A 14,609-nucleotide genomic window follows, 5' to 3' on the forward strand; every position below is an offset into this window, starting at 1 on the left:
AGGGCTTGCTGCCAGCCAACTGGGGACAGGGACAGAGGAGATGGAAAAGAAAGCAGGGATATGCCACTCACATTTTCTCTTGCAGCACATAACCTATGAGTTTCTGGGAAGAGTAGTCAGAAATCACTGAGGCTAACTGTGGCAAATCTGCAATGGCAACAAATTTGCAAATACAACTGCTGTGAAGATCGTGGAAATTTCAATTACACAGGAATAATGAATCCCAGATATTGGTTGCATTATGTAAATCAGCCCATTTGAGGCACCTTGACCCAAAAATTGTTGCCCCATGATGCCCCATTTTGTTCAACTGAAGGTTACAAACAGACAGGAGAGTTTTAGTAGTACGGTATATAGACACCAGTGGTTTAATCTGAATCCAAATTCTATGCTGTAGAGCAGAAAACCAATTTACTTTACCATCTCTGAGGCAATCCTTTACACACACACACACACACACACACACACACACACACACACATATATATATATATATTCAAGCTGATTCAGAAATTGTCACATTGTCAATACCTTACACAAAACCTTTTCTTTGTGATCATAGATGAAGTCTACAGCATTAGCAATGAAATGAAACGTGAACAGGAAATAAGAGAAAAAAAGATGTCAACAATTGAATTAAATCAAAGCCTCCACACTATAAGTTTTTACAGTTTCAAAATGAATTTATGAATCTTCTCCAGTAGATATGTTAAGGCTGTAGTATTTTTTGCAGTTTCTGGTATACAAGTAGTCCTCAACGTATGAACACAATGGGGACCAGAATTTCCATTGCTATGCAAGGGGTACATTAAATGAGTCATGTCCAATTTTATGACTTTTTTGCCACAGTTTTTAAGTAAATCACTGCAGTTGTTAATTAAATCATAAGCAAATTGGGCTCTCCTGTTGATTTTGCTTGTCAGAAGCCAACTGAGAAGGTCTCAAGGACATCTGCAGCATCATGTGACCCTGAGATGCTGCAGATGTCATAACTATATACCGTTTGAATTTTGATCATGTGACAGTGAGGGATGCTGTGATGTTGTAAGTGCAGAGACTAGTTGTCAATCCTTTTTTCATTGCTGCTATAATTTCAAAATGTCACTAAACAAATGGTTGCAAATCAAGGACAACCTCTATTCTACATACACGTGAAATCCCAAAGGTGCATCCATACCTGGATGACTGAGAATCTCCATAGAAATCATTTATTTAGAACCTGGGCTGTAATCTTGTCTTTTTCTTGGAATTGTTATTTCTTGTTATTTCTTCACTCTTGATGCCATATCATCATGAACACAGGATGAGCAAAACAGGGATTCTTCTGTCATATATACAGATCTGGCTTGTAGCAACTAGTGTGAAGGCATCTCTCTTCTTCCAAAAGATACAAGAAGGACACACAGTGGTGGGATTCAGCTGGTTTGCACCACTTTGGCAGAACCAGTAGCTAATTTTTTGTTGCCCAGGCCCAGAACAGACTTCCAGGAGTGGCATCCACACAGAGAACTGGTTGTTCACATATTTGAATCCCACCACAGAGGACATACATAATGTCTTCTCCTATGTGACAAAGCAGGACATTGGCAACAGTGAAGATTTGGTACATCCACTCCTCCACCCAAAGTTGCACCTTGACCAGCTAGATCTTGCCCTTAATCAGAATGTATCTCAATAAAGTAGAAGAGACTTCTGTCCACCGGCTACTATCTTTAAACCATTTGTGACAGGGAGTAATCCAAACATGTTGCGTGCCACTATTTTTGGCCTCTTGCACACTGCACTGAAAAAAATGATAGGTTTTAGACTATGATGGAATGGATCATTCAGATCAATATTTCTCAACCTTGGCAACTTTAAGATGCATGGACTTGGGTATTCTGGGAATTGACGTCCACGCATCTTAAAGTCACCCAAGTTGAGAAATGCTAGTTTAGATCACTAGAGTCTAAACGGCCTAAACAAGCCATTCAATCAGTCTAAATTCTCTGGTTGAGAGAATTTATTTCTCAGTGGAAGAACTCAGATTAAAGCATTAGTTCCACTGTCAAATTGTTTGTTGACTTAGGAAGAGATTTTTTAACATCTAACCAGAACCTTCCTTCCAGTAACTGCCTCCTGAAAGTACAGCAAAAGAACATCTTACAATGACACCAAAAATAGCTTTCCTGGCTGCACCAATAAATCTACTGAGGTTTATAGATGGCTTTAGTAAAATGTGGAGAAAGTACTGGAAAGCAAAGGATCAAGGATGGAGAATAAACAGTGATGTTTATTTACTATGTTTATTTACTATTTAACAAATTTATTTACTATTTAACAAATAGTAAAAAAAAACTAGACTCTTCATATTTTTTCTCCTTACATTTTTCCTCTGCGTTTTGTTCATTCCTTTTCTTTGGATAGCTCAGAGGAACACATATTCTGTAAATGTTGACAAATATTTTATCATTGGCATCAACATATAGGAAATATTAAATCCTTGCTCATAGGCAAGAAAACAACTGTCCCAGGCATGGTGGAAGCTGCAAGAGTGAAATCCCTAGCCACATTTTTACTTATTTATTAAATCTTATCCTGATTTTATTACTTTATAAGTAATTTAAGGTGACCAACATTCATCATACTCCTTCCTCCTCCTCTTTTTCCTCACAACAACCTTGTGACATGGGTTGAGTTGAGAATATATATTTATTGAACCATGCAGTGATTTCATGGGCGAAGGAGGAGAGAACCAAGGACATTTCATATCAGGACTCTTAAATTGTATTATGAAAAGTATACACACTATATTTACTTCATATAAAACACAATCACCATTTAGTTATATTAGAATGCTTCAAAAAGTTACCTATGGACACTACCAATTTTCTTCCTTTTTTTACTTAACTGATTTTTGTTTGGTTAAAAAATATGGAAGAAATAATAGAAATCACAAGGAGATTTGCAAATGAAATACAATATCTGGACCCTGGTTAAAGGTAAAGGTAAAGGTTCCCCCGCACATGCGTGCTAGTCGTTTCCGACTCTAGGGGCCGGTGCTCATATCCGTTTCAAAGCCGAAGAGCCAGCGCTTGTCCGAGGACGTCTCCGTGGTCATGTGGCCGGCATGACTAGACGCCAAAGGTGCACGGAACGCTGTTACCTTCCCACCGTAGTGGTCCCTATTTTTCTACTTGCATTTTTACGTGCTTTCGAACTGCTAGGTTGGCAGAAGCTGGGACGAGTAACAGGCGCTCACTCTGTTACGCGGCACTCGGGATTCGACCCGCCAAACTGCCGACCTTCCGATCGACAAGCTCAGCGTCCTAACCCACTGAGCCACCGTGTCCCTTTAACCCTGGTTAAGTTCTGCCAAAGAGATTGAGCAATTGTACATTAAAAGCTCCATACAGAGTCAAACAACATGTGGCTTTCCAGATGTTATTGGCCACGAAACCCTAAGCAACATACTAAAGGCAAAAGAAGATGTGAGATACATTGCAACATTGAAAGTTTCCTACATTGCCACTCCCCAAGAAGCTTCCCCAGTGTCAATCTTCCATTTACCATAGAGAAATGTAGCTCAGAACCAGATGAAGAGAGAATAACATTGCATTTTCCAGTATGTATTTCCTGAGAAGTAACCACAAAACTTGATAGCAAAACAAGACGTACTTAACTATACTTGCATATGCATAGGTTTGTGATTTCTGAAAAGATTTATATGAAACAATAATTGTTGCTGTTTTTTACATGCTATCTGTACTTTATATTTGGACTAGTAACAATCAGTCTCAATAACTGACATTGCAGCATAGCAGCCTGTCACAAGAAAATCCATAAGTTTTCCTACTCTTTTTGCAACAGAATGTTTACTAGAGTTGGCCTAAGGTAACATCTTGATAGCCAAGAGAAGCAATCCAAATGGATCTACTCTCTTAACAAATGGCAACATTAAACCGAGATTTAACTGGACTTGCTAATTTTTAATAATGTACCAATGCTGGCTTAGGTGACTTTGTTCCTTGAAAAGAGGATTTCCTGATCTTCTGTTGAGTGTGAAATCCCTCTTGTATTCACCAGTTTAACTTCACACTGTTATTGCTCAAAGTCTCTCCTTAGGTTTAATGGCAGCGACGCCGATACGATCACTGAATTGTTAGTGTCAACTTTAGAATGAGCATGGCTGCCGCCATTTTTTCCTTTTCATTCCTAGTTGACACAAAGCATGGAGGGAGGGGGTTTGCCAGGTGTTGTGGTGGACAAAACAGACTTTCTCTCTTGGGCTTTCTCTCATGGGAACCAAGGTCATCATCTGCTCCCATGACTGCAGGCTGGGCGTTTCATGAAAAGCCCGCCAACAAGCTGCGTGGGGAAACGTAGTTGCTTGCATAGACTTAGAGGTGGGATTTCTTAACTTTGTACTGGGGAATTGCTATGCATCTTTTCAGACTTGGTTTCACTTTTGAAGTGCCAATACTTTGTATTAATAAACATGTACTTTGAGGAACTGCAAACCTCGGAGTTCTGCTCTATTTGTCTCTGTCTGTCGGAACCTTGACATCAAACTAAGTATGTAAGACAATAGATTTGAACAGCGTTCAGCATCATCTACACTTCTACAGCAAACCACAATAATGCCCAAATGATAAAACACACGTGGTGGCATCCTTATGCAAATGCTGTCCTTAAGTGCTCATGTTCAAACATTTGGTGCAAGTCACATTTGCATGACGATGTCATCATCACACATTTCATCCTTTGACTACTTTTTGCTCTCCCTGAAGATATCCACCGTCACATCTCTGCCATTGCCCAGTATCTCCTTTTTTCTAGAGAAAGAATGTTCTGTTGGGTTGTAGCTTACTGAGGATAACAGGGAAAATCAAGAGTTGCCAACAATGCTTATAAAATCAGAAAAGCACTTTTATTTACAATTCAATCATACAGTGATTAATTACAGCATTTTGTCTATTTTACTGTCTAGCCAAAAAAAAGAAAGAAAGAAAATTTATGTTTATGTCAACATAAACATTCAGTTTCACAGGAGAACATTACATCGCTATCAACAAATTTAAATAATACTGTACAAGGTATGAAAGTACCGAAACATGAACTAGGTGGGTGAGAGGCTCACAATATTTTTTTTAAAAAACCCAGGTAATAACCTTGGAATAGAACTTAAATTGCAATTTTGTCTGGAGTGTACAAATTATTCCTTTCATAATATAGTTGAAAACATCAAAGTAGAGTTTTTGCTTTACAATGAGACTCATAACCTACTTTAAAAGTGCATAAGACTGTACCTCCATTCCCCCCCCCCCATATATCTAGTACTAAATAATGGGACATTTCTAACTAAGTGATTTCTAAGTAATAGGACATCTCTAGGGAAAGGAAGTAACAACAATTAAACTCGTACATCTGTCAGTGTATGCCAGTTTAATTGTTATTTTCTTTTCCTAGAGCTTCCAAGGAACCATGGTCTTCTTTCAAGTTTCCTAATATTTCTCAAAGAATATTAGCTTCCCCTATTATGTAGAACTTTAAATCTGTATACTGCAAGCACTTTATCCTCCCCACTATTTGTAGCATTGCAAACATGGGGGGGTCTGAGCATCTATTTATACAGAAACAAACTCTCAATTTAAGCACTTTTTAAATTTAACTAATTTCAACAGAAGAATGAAATGCATTTTTAAAGCTCCCTCTTGTTGAGATCAGTAGGTGTTTAAAATGCTTAGCTCTGCCAGGATTAAGCCCATTCTGAAAATAAAACCTTCAGAATATCATGTAATTATTCACAAGTAGCAGTGAATAATTTTGCATTTGCTACTTACAGGTTAAGAATGCTATATACAAAATACATACATCTATTGTAGATTTACCCAGTTGTATCCCATCTCTGCATACTACGTGTCTTCAGAATATGATACATTATTTACAAGGAATATATAGTATATCTTACAACATATTTACATATATTTCTACTGTCCAACCCTTCAAAAACAGTTGGGAAATGACCCATCTTCTAATCTAGAACAAAGGGTCAAATCACTGCTTCGTTGAGAAGTGCCTGCAGCCACAAAGTCCCCACCACCAAAATACTAGAGCAATAAAGAAAACAAAATTAAATATCCAAGCACTGGGCCACTTTGCAAGGAAGCAAAGAGATTTAACTGTTGAAGTAAAATTGTGGTAAGAGATCACAGACCTAGTAAACTGATCCAGGGATGACATAAAAAATTAGCAAATGGAGCTTTATAGGGATTTTGCAAAACAAGAAACACCTTTCCTGTTGCTAGCAAACAGTTAAGAGTTAAGCTGCTCATATGGGGTCCTTGGTGCTCTGTGAGCTTGTTTTGTTCCAGACATTTCATTACCCAACTAGGTAACATAATCAGTGCTATGCTGCAATACTACTTCTATTCTATTGATAAACTGATCATATTGTATAACCTGCCTCTATGCAGGGTAGGAAAGGTGGGTTGTATGACGTGTGTGAGTTCCTTTTTTTTTTTTTTTTTACAAAAAAAGCACTGCTCATAAGTAACTACTTTGTTGGTTATGTAGGTAAATCTGAAACTTAGTCCAGCATTACCAAAACTAAGGCAGGTTTCATCTGGCTTGTATTGCACATGAAACTTACTATTGTTGAATAAAAGCATAGTTTAGAAACATATCTATAGATTAGCCCAAGATCACAAGCACTTTGTGGCTGAGTGGAGACACGGAGTGGAGACAGAGGCTGCGCTCAAGAGACTGAAAAGGCATAATTTGGTTGCATCCTTTCCAAAGCACATCAGCGCAATTCCTCCCACATTGAGTTGTGATGAGAAAGATCACCAAAGATTCTGAGCAAAGTCCAGCATCATCTAGTTGGTAAACTTGCAAAACTGTCCAGTTACCTCTAGTTAATGGACTTATATGTTTGGTTTAAGTGAGTCTGCAAGACTGTAGGAGCCATTTATCTTCATCTTTCTAAAAATGTAAATAAATATGGCAGCTGTAGGACCTGCTACTGTTGCTAAACAAGAAACTACGATGATGACAGGTGTCGCATAATCCAGCTCTTCAACTCTGGCTGAAAATGAAACAAACAAACAAAAACTGAGTATAACAACAATGGCCATTAGCAATGCTATCTAAAAGTTTCACTAGCAAATGTTAATCTATTTCTGGATTTAACATTACCTCCTCTTCCTTCTCTTCTGGGGCTGACACTTTGTTCACAAACTGTACAAATTTCAGTCCCCTTTATGTCAATATTTATATAGCTAAATGTCACATTCATGGACAGAAGGTCCTGATAGAGAAGTACAGGTAATCCTTGAGTTAGGAATGTAATAGAACCTGTCACATTCGTAACCCAAGGATTTGTTAATGGGGAGCCTTTGGGGGCATGGTCTCGTAAGTACTTTGGGGGGCTGGTGTCATAACTTTGAACTGTTGCTAAGTAAACCGTCATAACTCAGGGACTACCAAGGGGTGGGAGAGAAATAACATTATTCCCAACACACCCCTAAGACACCCTTCCTCAATCTTGTAAAATGCATGGATTTCAATACCCAGAATTCACTACAGTAGCCATGCTCTCTGGAGAATTCTTGAATTAAAGTTCAAATAACTATCAGTTTGCGGAAAGCTACCATACAGCTTAATGTGAAAAGTTAACCAACTTTAGCTAGGAGTGAAATATGGGCTAAAGGGAATGTAATAAAATAATGAAAAGGCTTAAGTATTGGATCCACTGAAAACACTGCATTATTTATCACTTTGCTTCATTGTTATTTTCCTCTACTATATAATCTCTTTATAAAGGTAGTAACTGACTTACAACCATTCTTTTAGTGACCATTCTAAGTTATAACCTATGACCATTTTTACACTTATGACCTGTGCAGCATCCCCATGGTCACGTGATCAAAATTTGGACACTTGGCAACAGGCATGCATTTATGATGGTTGCAGGGTCCCGGGGTCATGGGACCACTTTTTGTGACCTTCTGACAAGCAAAGTCAAGGGGAAAGCCAGATTCACTTCACAACTGTGTTACTAACTGAACAATTGCAATGATTCTTTTAACAATTGTGGCAAAGAAAGTTCATAAAATGGGGTAAAATTTCACTTAACTGCCTTGCTTAGCAATGGAAATTTTGGGCTGAGTTGTGGTTGTAAGTCAAGGACGAACAGAACAGTACAGAACAGCTAGTTTGCTGTCTAAGCAATGTCTTTTAATACTGCAAGAATCCTAGCAACGGAAAGGAAGAACTGATTTTGGGGACTGCTACCCAATAAGCATGGAGGGTTAAGGCAAGGCAATCTGGTTGCAGTATTAGTATAATATGGTTATATGGTTCAAAGGCTGAAAAATACATACCAATTATTATGATCTCTTCTGTATTATTTCTGTCATCATCAGAAACATCCACCGGGTACACAACTGTATTATTTTTCAGTGTTGCAAGCAACGTCGCCGAGGTAATTATTTTTGGTGCTATGTGTGATGTAGACGTTGTAATCAACTCCGGTGCTGCTATTTCTGATGTAGTAGACATAAATGTTTTCAGTGTTGCATGAGTTGTAGTTTCTGATGCCGCATCTGATGTAAAGGATGTTGTTTCAGATGGGGTGGTTAACATTGTTGTTTCAGATGACGTGGTTAATGTTGTTGTTTCAGTTGGGGTGGTTAACGTTGTTGTTTCAAATGGGGTGGTTAAGGTTGTTGTTTCAGATGGGGTGGTTAAGGTTGTTGTTTCAGTTGAGGCGGCTGTTGAAAAGACTGAAGCTAAACAAAGAAATGAAAATATGTACTTCTGTTAATTATTTAAAGAAGGTAGTCTACTCTTGACAAACATAAAATCAGAATACATGATGTAGTATGTATGAGTGTTAATGTTGGCATGAGAAGTCAACGTTAACATGAGAAATTCCCTGAGGGTGGTCTCCAGCACTAGTCCGAAAGCTCAGAAGACAAAACCCTTGGTCCCAGTGATCAGCCCAGACTGGATCCTGCAGTGTTAATGTTGAATATTTTCAATCTGAATGCTCAAATATCTGAGATTTTAAAAACTTTATATATTTTTTTTGGTTTATTTGAATGTAAAATATTTGACATTCAGACTTTAGCTAAAGAATATTGACCATTAACCCTGAAATCACTTGAGTGAGGGAAGATAGTCTTCTCATCTCTGCCTCAATCTTCACCCTTCACAATCAGATTCTAAACAGGAAAGCTTTCTAAGTGTGACTAGAACATTTAAAAATGGATTTAATGATCACACGCTCTCCTATTGTGTAGTATATTATTAAAGGCTCTCAAAATGACCCACAACAAATATTGTAAAATTTATTAGTGCATTAAATCTAAGGTTTCCAAACTCTGATTTGCAAATGATTTTTATCTATAATAAGTATTTTGAATAAGAATAGGCTGACCAATGAATTTCTGTCTCTTGCAATAATAAATAAATTGCTGTGATCTGACCCTTCATAATTAAAATGAGACTGGCTATAATAGGACTGCTGATACAAGATTGTTGCAGATGGAAAGGTGAAACCAATGCTTTCCAAGGCCAGTAGTAGTGAGGACACAATCTGCAAGTGCATTCAGAACGTGGCCTATTATATTCCCAGGAGTTTTATACCTTGTACAGAAACATATAGTGATTTTCTCTCCACTACACTTGTAACTTCATTGGTGACTTCACAAATATAGGTTCCAGAGTCAGAGGCCTGAGGATTTGGGATAAAGAGGTTGTACTTTTCTGTAATATTCTGGGCAATTCCATCAGGAAGCTGCTTCTTCCAGGCAAAGCTAGCCTTAGGATGACTTTCAGTCAGGCAGGTAAGTGTCAGTGCTTCTCCTTCTAGTATGGTGTTGCCTTGCAGTGCCACAATTTGTGTATTCCGTGGGCCATCTTAAGGAAAGCAAAGGATAGATAAGTTAAATTAGTAAAATGGAAATTGCAGGTCATAATAAGTGCCCCAAATGGGGAAAGGTTTGAGAACATCAACAAATTCACAGCTGTTTATTAACTAATGGATTTTTCCCCTTTATTAAAAACATTTAAAGTACAAATATTAATCAGATGGGGGAAAGCACTTTAAGCAGATACAAAATGAAAGCATAAACCAGAACTGCTCATTTGACTTGTCTTGCCCCAATTGTCTTAAGATTCCTTCCTATGTCTTCCTAAATCCAGTTCAGCCTATTGCAAGCGGAGGCAACCTTAACATGAATATAACCTGTGTTGGAATCTTTAGTCCATCAACATACTTACAATTTATCTCCATCACACGTGTAGACAGTCTGGGCTTCAAAGCCATTTCCTCTATCGGCAGCTCAGCTTTGCATATGATCTCTTTCCCAAAATCTTCCTCGGTAGGAATGAAATCAATCTTCAGGTTCTTGGTCTGCAATGAATTTGTATGAGGGTCTTGAAAAAACTCTTTTTCAGCAGGTATTTTTCCTTTTAGCAAAGTGATCTTCAACTGCTCAGAAGGATAGACCTCGGGGACACTACAGGTGACAGAAGCTGGTTGCCCAAGAATGAGAGGGCTTGTGAGCTCAATAACCGGATCGCTGGGGAATGCTAAAACAAGAAACGAAGAAACCATATCAGAGGAAGGTTGTTAGCAGCTAAAATCAAGCTGGAATTTGTCTGTCAATTCTCTGTTTACAACTACTCAGTCATGTTTTGAATGCAAACTGCTTTCCAGCTGATGGCATCTGAACAAATATCATGGCACAAGATTTTGCATGGAGGTCTTGTTGCTTGATATGTAAACTCTGAATGAACCAGCATTCTACACAGCATCTCAACACATGAACATACCCAGAAGTCCCATAACCAAGGAGGAGAAAAGAATGACCCTGTGTCCAGTTCCATTATGCTACTACCTCATTTCAGTAAACAATTTTAATTTAATGCAAAAGCAAAATGAGCTATTTTACTTTCTCTATCTTCTAATCTGTTAGAATGTAGCATTCTAGGCTAATTCTGCTGACTGCCAGCAGTTCGATTCTGACCCGCTCAAGGTTGACTTAAGTTAAGAGTAAATGCACTGTATTTCTTTCCAGTTTAAGAGCATTCAGATTTGATAGATGTTTATGGAAAGGCATGCACCCAAGACTTTGTCATACAGACTCTAATTAACCTGTCTTCCTTTTTTGTGTGTACCCTCCACAACAACATTTTTTAAATTGTCAATGGACCTGGCGTCCAGGATTATTAGGAAGTAACGACCTAAAAGACAGCTTCAGAATTTCAGTTACAGCACAATGGGCACAAATATTCCCAAACTCTCCAATTGTTGCTGAAGGTTCTTTCTATTAAGCAGTGTCATCTGATGGAATACAGGAGATCTGTCTTAGTACATGCCCTCTGGAGCCGTGTGGGCACAGACACATGCATACACACACATACCAAGATATGGATGTCCACTGCCTTGACTTTCCTTGACTTTCATAAGTTCTTGAAAAACTAGTTTTTTGTGTTGGATTCACCAGCATTGTTGAATGGTTGAAATTATGCTTATGGCTAGCCTTGGTTGTATCACGTCTTTATGGATTCAGACTGACAGTGCACTTCAGTTCTGTTAAATATTTTATTATTTATTTCTATCCCACCTTTATTATTTTTACAAATAACTCAAGGTAGCCAACATATCCAACACACCTTCCTCCTCCTATTTTCTCCACAACAACCTTGTGAGGTGACAGAGAGAGAGAGAGAGGGAGGGAGGGAGGGAGGGAGGGAGGGAGAGGGACTAGCCCAAAGTCATCCAGCTGGTTTCATCCCTAAGACAGGATTAGAACTCATGGCCTCTTACTTTCTAGCCTGGTGCCTTTACCATTAGACCAATCTGGCTTTTCTTTTACTATATATATTTTATGATACAGATATAGATATAGATATAAAGAATTGACTTAGGAGAAAGTGTTAGATCTGTTTGGTGGAAATGGAATATATATACTACTCTTTTCAAATGCCTACAACAGAGGTCTTCAAACTTTGCCATTTTATGACTTGTGGACTTCAACTCTCAGAATTCCTCAGCCAGGCACACTGGCTGAGGAATTCTGGAAGTCCACAAGTCATAAAAGGGCCAGGTTTGAAGACCCCTGGCCTACATAAAGTGTTATAACTTTATACAACATAAAATGTTATAAGCTTTCATTTCCACAAAACAGATGCTTTCTCCAGTCAGCGTCTAAGTCACCTCTAACACAGGTAGCCTTTGAGTAAAATATTAAAATATCTGTGACAACCATTCCTACCTGCAGATCAGTTAGTTACTTAAATTCCATATAGGTGGAAACTTCAGGTATGCTATGAGAATTAGATACACTATATCTTACTACAGTTTAGTTACTTACAGTAAATGTCAACCATGACTGCTTTTTCTTTGGATGGTTCTCCCGGCTTGCAACCAGCAGTGCAGACATATTGGAGTTCATGTTGAAATCCAACAGACTGTATAGTTAAAACTGAACTGTTTCCTTGACTGTGTGATTTCCCACCTAATGGATTGTCTAACTGAGTTCTCCAGGAGAAGTGTGGGGATTCACAACCAGTTGTGTGACAACGTAGGGCAAGCTTGTGTCCAATTTGTGCAACAACCTTATGACCTGGCACAATGTCCTCTATTCCAAATGCTTTAGCTGAAACAAGAGAGAAGGAAGAACATTCAGGATATATGGCTGCAGTGTAACAGATTAATATTTATCTTCCTGCTGTTTATTACCAAGCAGTTATCCAAATGGACCAAACTCAATTTTCAATAACTTGCTTCTAGAAACCAAAGAGTCAAAAGCAGAGTGGAAATGTATATAAGCAGGCGTCAAGGGGAAAACATTGATTGACATGGGAATGGTGAAGATCCATACAAACAAAAATATAGCTAGAAGAAATTGCTTAATATAAACTCAGCCCCCAGAGTTGGTTTTGGAGCTGAGTAGCACCTAAATGGAATGAAAGAAAAAATAACTTTTTGTTCCACTGTAACATTTATACTTTTATCAACAATATTTTACAATAGAGACAAGATTTCTATTTCCATAACACTGTTACGATTAGAGTCATGGTTTAAAGTGAGTGTTTGAATTTACACTTACAAACCAGCATTAAAGCAACAAATATCATAGATTTGAATGTGGAATAACTGAAGTAATCCAGACTCTGATGCAGCATACAGGAAAAAAACAAAAACGACTAGGGATTGTTATCCGGATGTGTAGTCATGGTGATATTAATCTCACATTCTGGGCCTAGGCCGAAAAATTAATGACACGTCTAAGACTGCAATCTTATAACCACCGATCTGGAAGGCCTATTGAATTCAGGGGAAGCATTTCTAACAAGGTTCAGACAATTATGCTATCTTGCCATTGATTCTGATGAGTTTCAGATATACTAGTGTTAAATTAAGTAGATGAAGATGGAATCCCAATACGTGCATATTGTATATGGAAATAGGCCTGCCTTGCAGGTCTCTGCACAAGGTCTCTGCACAATTAGTTTGAACTACCTACCACTGAACTAACAATCTAAATATTTCTCAAATTAAGAGTCCTAAAGAGCCAGAGTTTAGTTTAAAAGGCACTTGCTTAAGGATGTCATTAGATAGAATTAAATATATAATAATATATAATTAAGCTTCCACTTAATGTATCAGAAGACAACATCACCTACAAATTAAGGCTTTCAAATTACAATCCCGCCAATGCACTCTTAGGAAGACGTCTTCTGAATTCACTGGTTGCTGTACAGAAGTTACCATTCATAAGACGGCAGTATTATTTCTGAATCCAGGTGGATGTGTGCCTGCCAACAGCACAAGCTTGTTTACTTGTTAGTAAATCCAGTAGCCCCCAGTGGGATTATGCTTGCAGTAAGTCTGCTAAAATGGCATCCTCATTAAAATATACACATACCTTTACACGTGCAGATTTGAAAGATGTCTAAGGACGTTTATAAAATCACCCACCCTCTGTAACTCCTTTTTCTTTTTTAAAATGTCTTGTAGGTAAAATGAGGACCCAGATTGTTGGGGGCAATTAAGCTGACTTTGTAATAATGCCGCTTGGGGTGTGTGTGTGTGTGAAAGCCCTAATAAGCAGGCATATACATAGAATGAAGGCTACTGCTAAGCTTGTAAGCCGCCCTGAGTCTTTGGAGAAGGGCGGGATATAAATGGAATTAAAATAAAATTAAATAAATAAATAAATAAATAAATAAATAAATAAATAAATAAATAAATAAATAAATAAATAAATAAATAAATACATACATACGTACATACATACATACATACATACTCTGAGCTGTTTATTTTTATTTCACGCGCTTAACGATGCAAAACAAGACACGTTTTTCACCCCAGAGCACCAGCCAACTCACCCGTGGTGAATGTCAGGAGCAGGGAAAGCAGCGCTGAAGTCACCGGTGCCATGGGCCGCGAGGACTTGTGTCCGGTGGATGCCAAACTTCCAGCCGATTCAAACAGGACACTCCCGAAATTGCCTTGCCCGGGAACCCCAACAAGGACCCACTGTACCGCGGAGGAGAAATCGGTGCACGCCTCACCACCATCTCTTTCTTTTTATAAAGAGAAGGGGCGG

The 14,609-nt window shown here is 38.3% G+C and overlaps 1 protein-coding gene across 1 annotated transcript; it reads right to left on the reverse strand.

The window, feature by feature from the left end:
- Positions 1-6,363: 6,363 nt before the first annotated feature.
- On the reverse strand, positions 6,364-14,530 carry VCAM1 (vascular cell adhesion molecule 1). The gene is made up of 6 exons (XM_083357676.1): positions 14,389-14,530; positions 12,366-12,650; positions 10,267-10,578; positions 9,631-9,903; positions 8,364-8,771; positions 6,364-7,066 (listed from the first exon to the last, which is right to left on the reverse strand). Exons 1-6 carry the CDS (start codon positions 14,438-14,440, stop codon positions 6,906-6,908), a joined length of 1,491 nt encoding a protein of 496 aa, XP_083213802.1. The 5' UTR covers positions 14,441-14,530; the 3' UTR covers positions 6,364-6,905.
- Positions 14,531-14,609: the final 79 nt, after the last annotated feature.

This window comes from Vipera ursinii, assembly GCF_947247035.1.
Source record: "Vipera ursinii genome assembly, chromosome: 3".
Taxonomy (NCBI): domain Eukaryota; kingdom Metazoa; phylum Chordata; class Lepidosauria; order Squamata; family Viperidae; genus Vipera; species Vipera ursinii.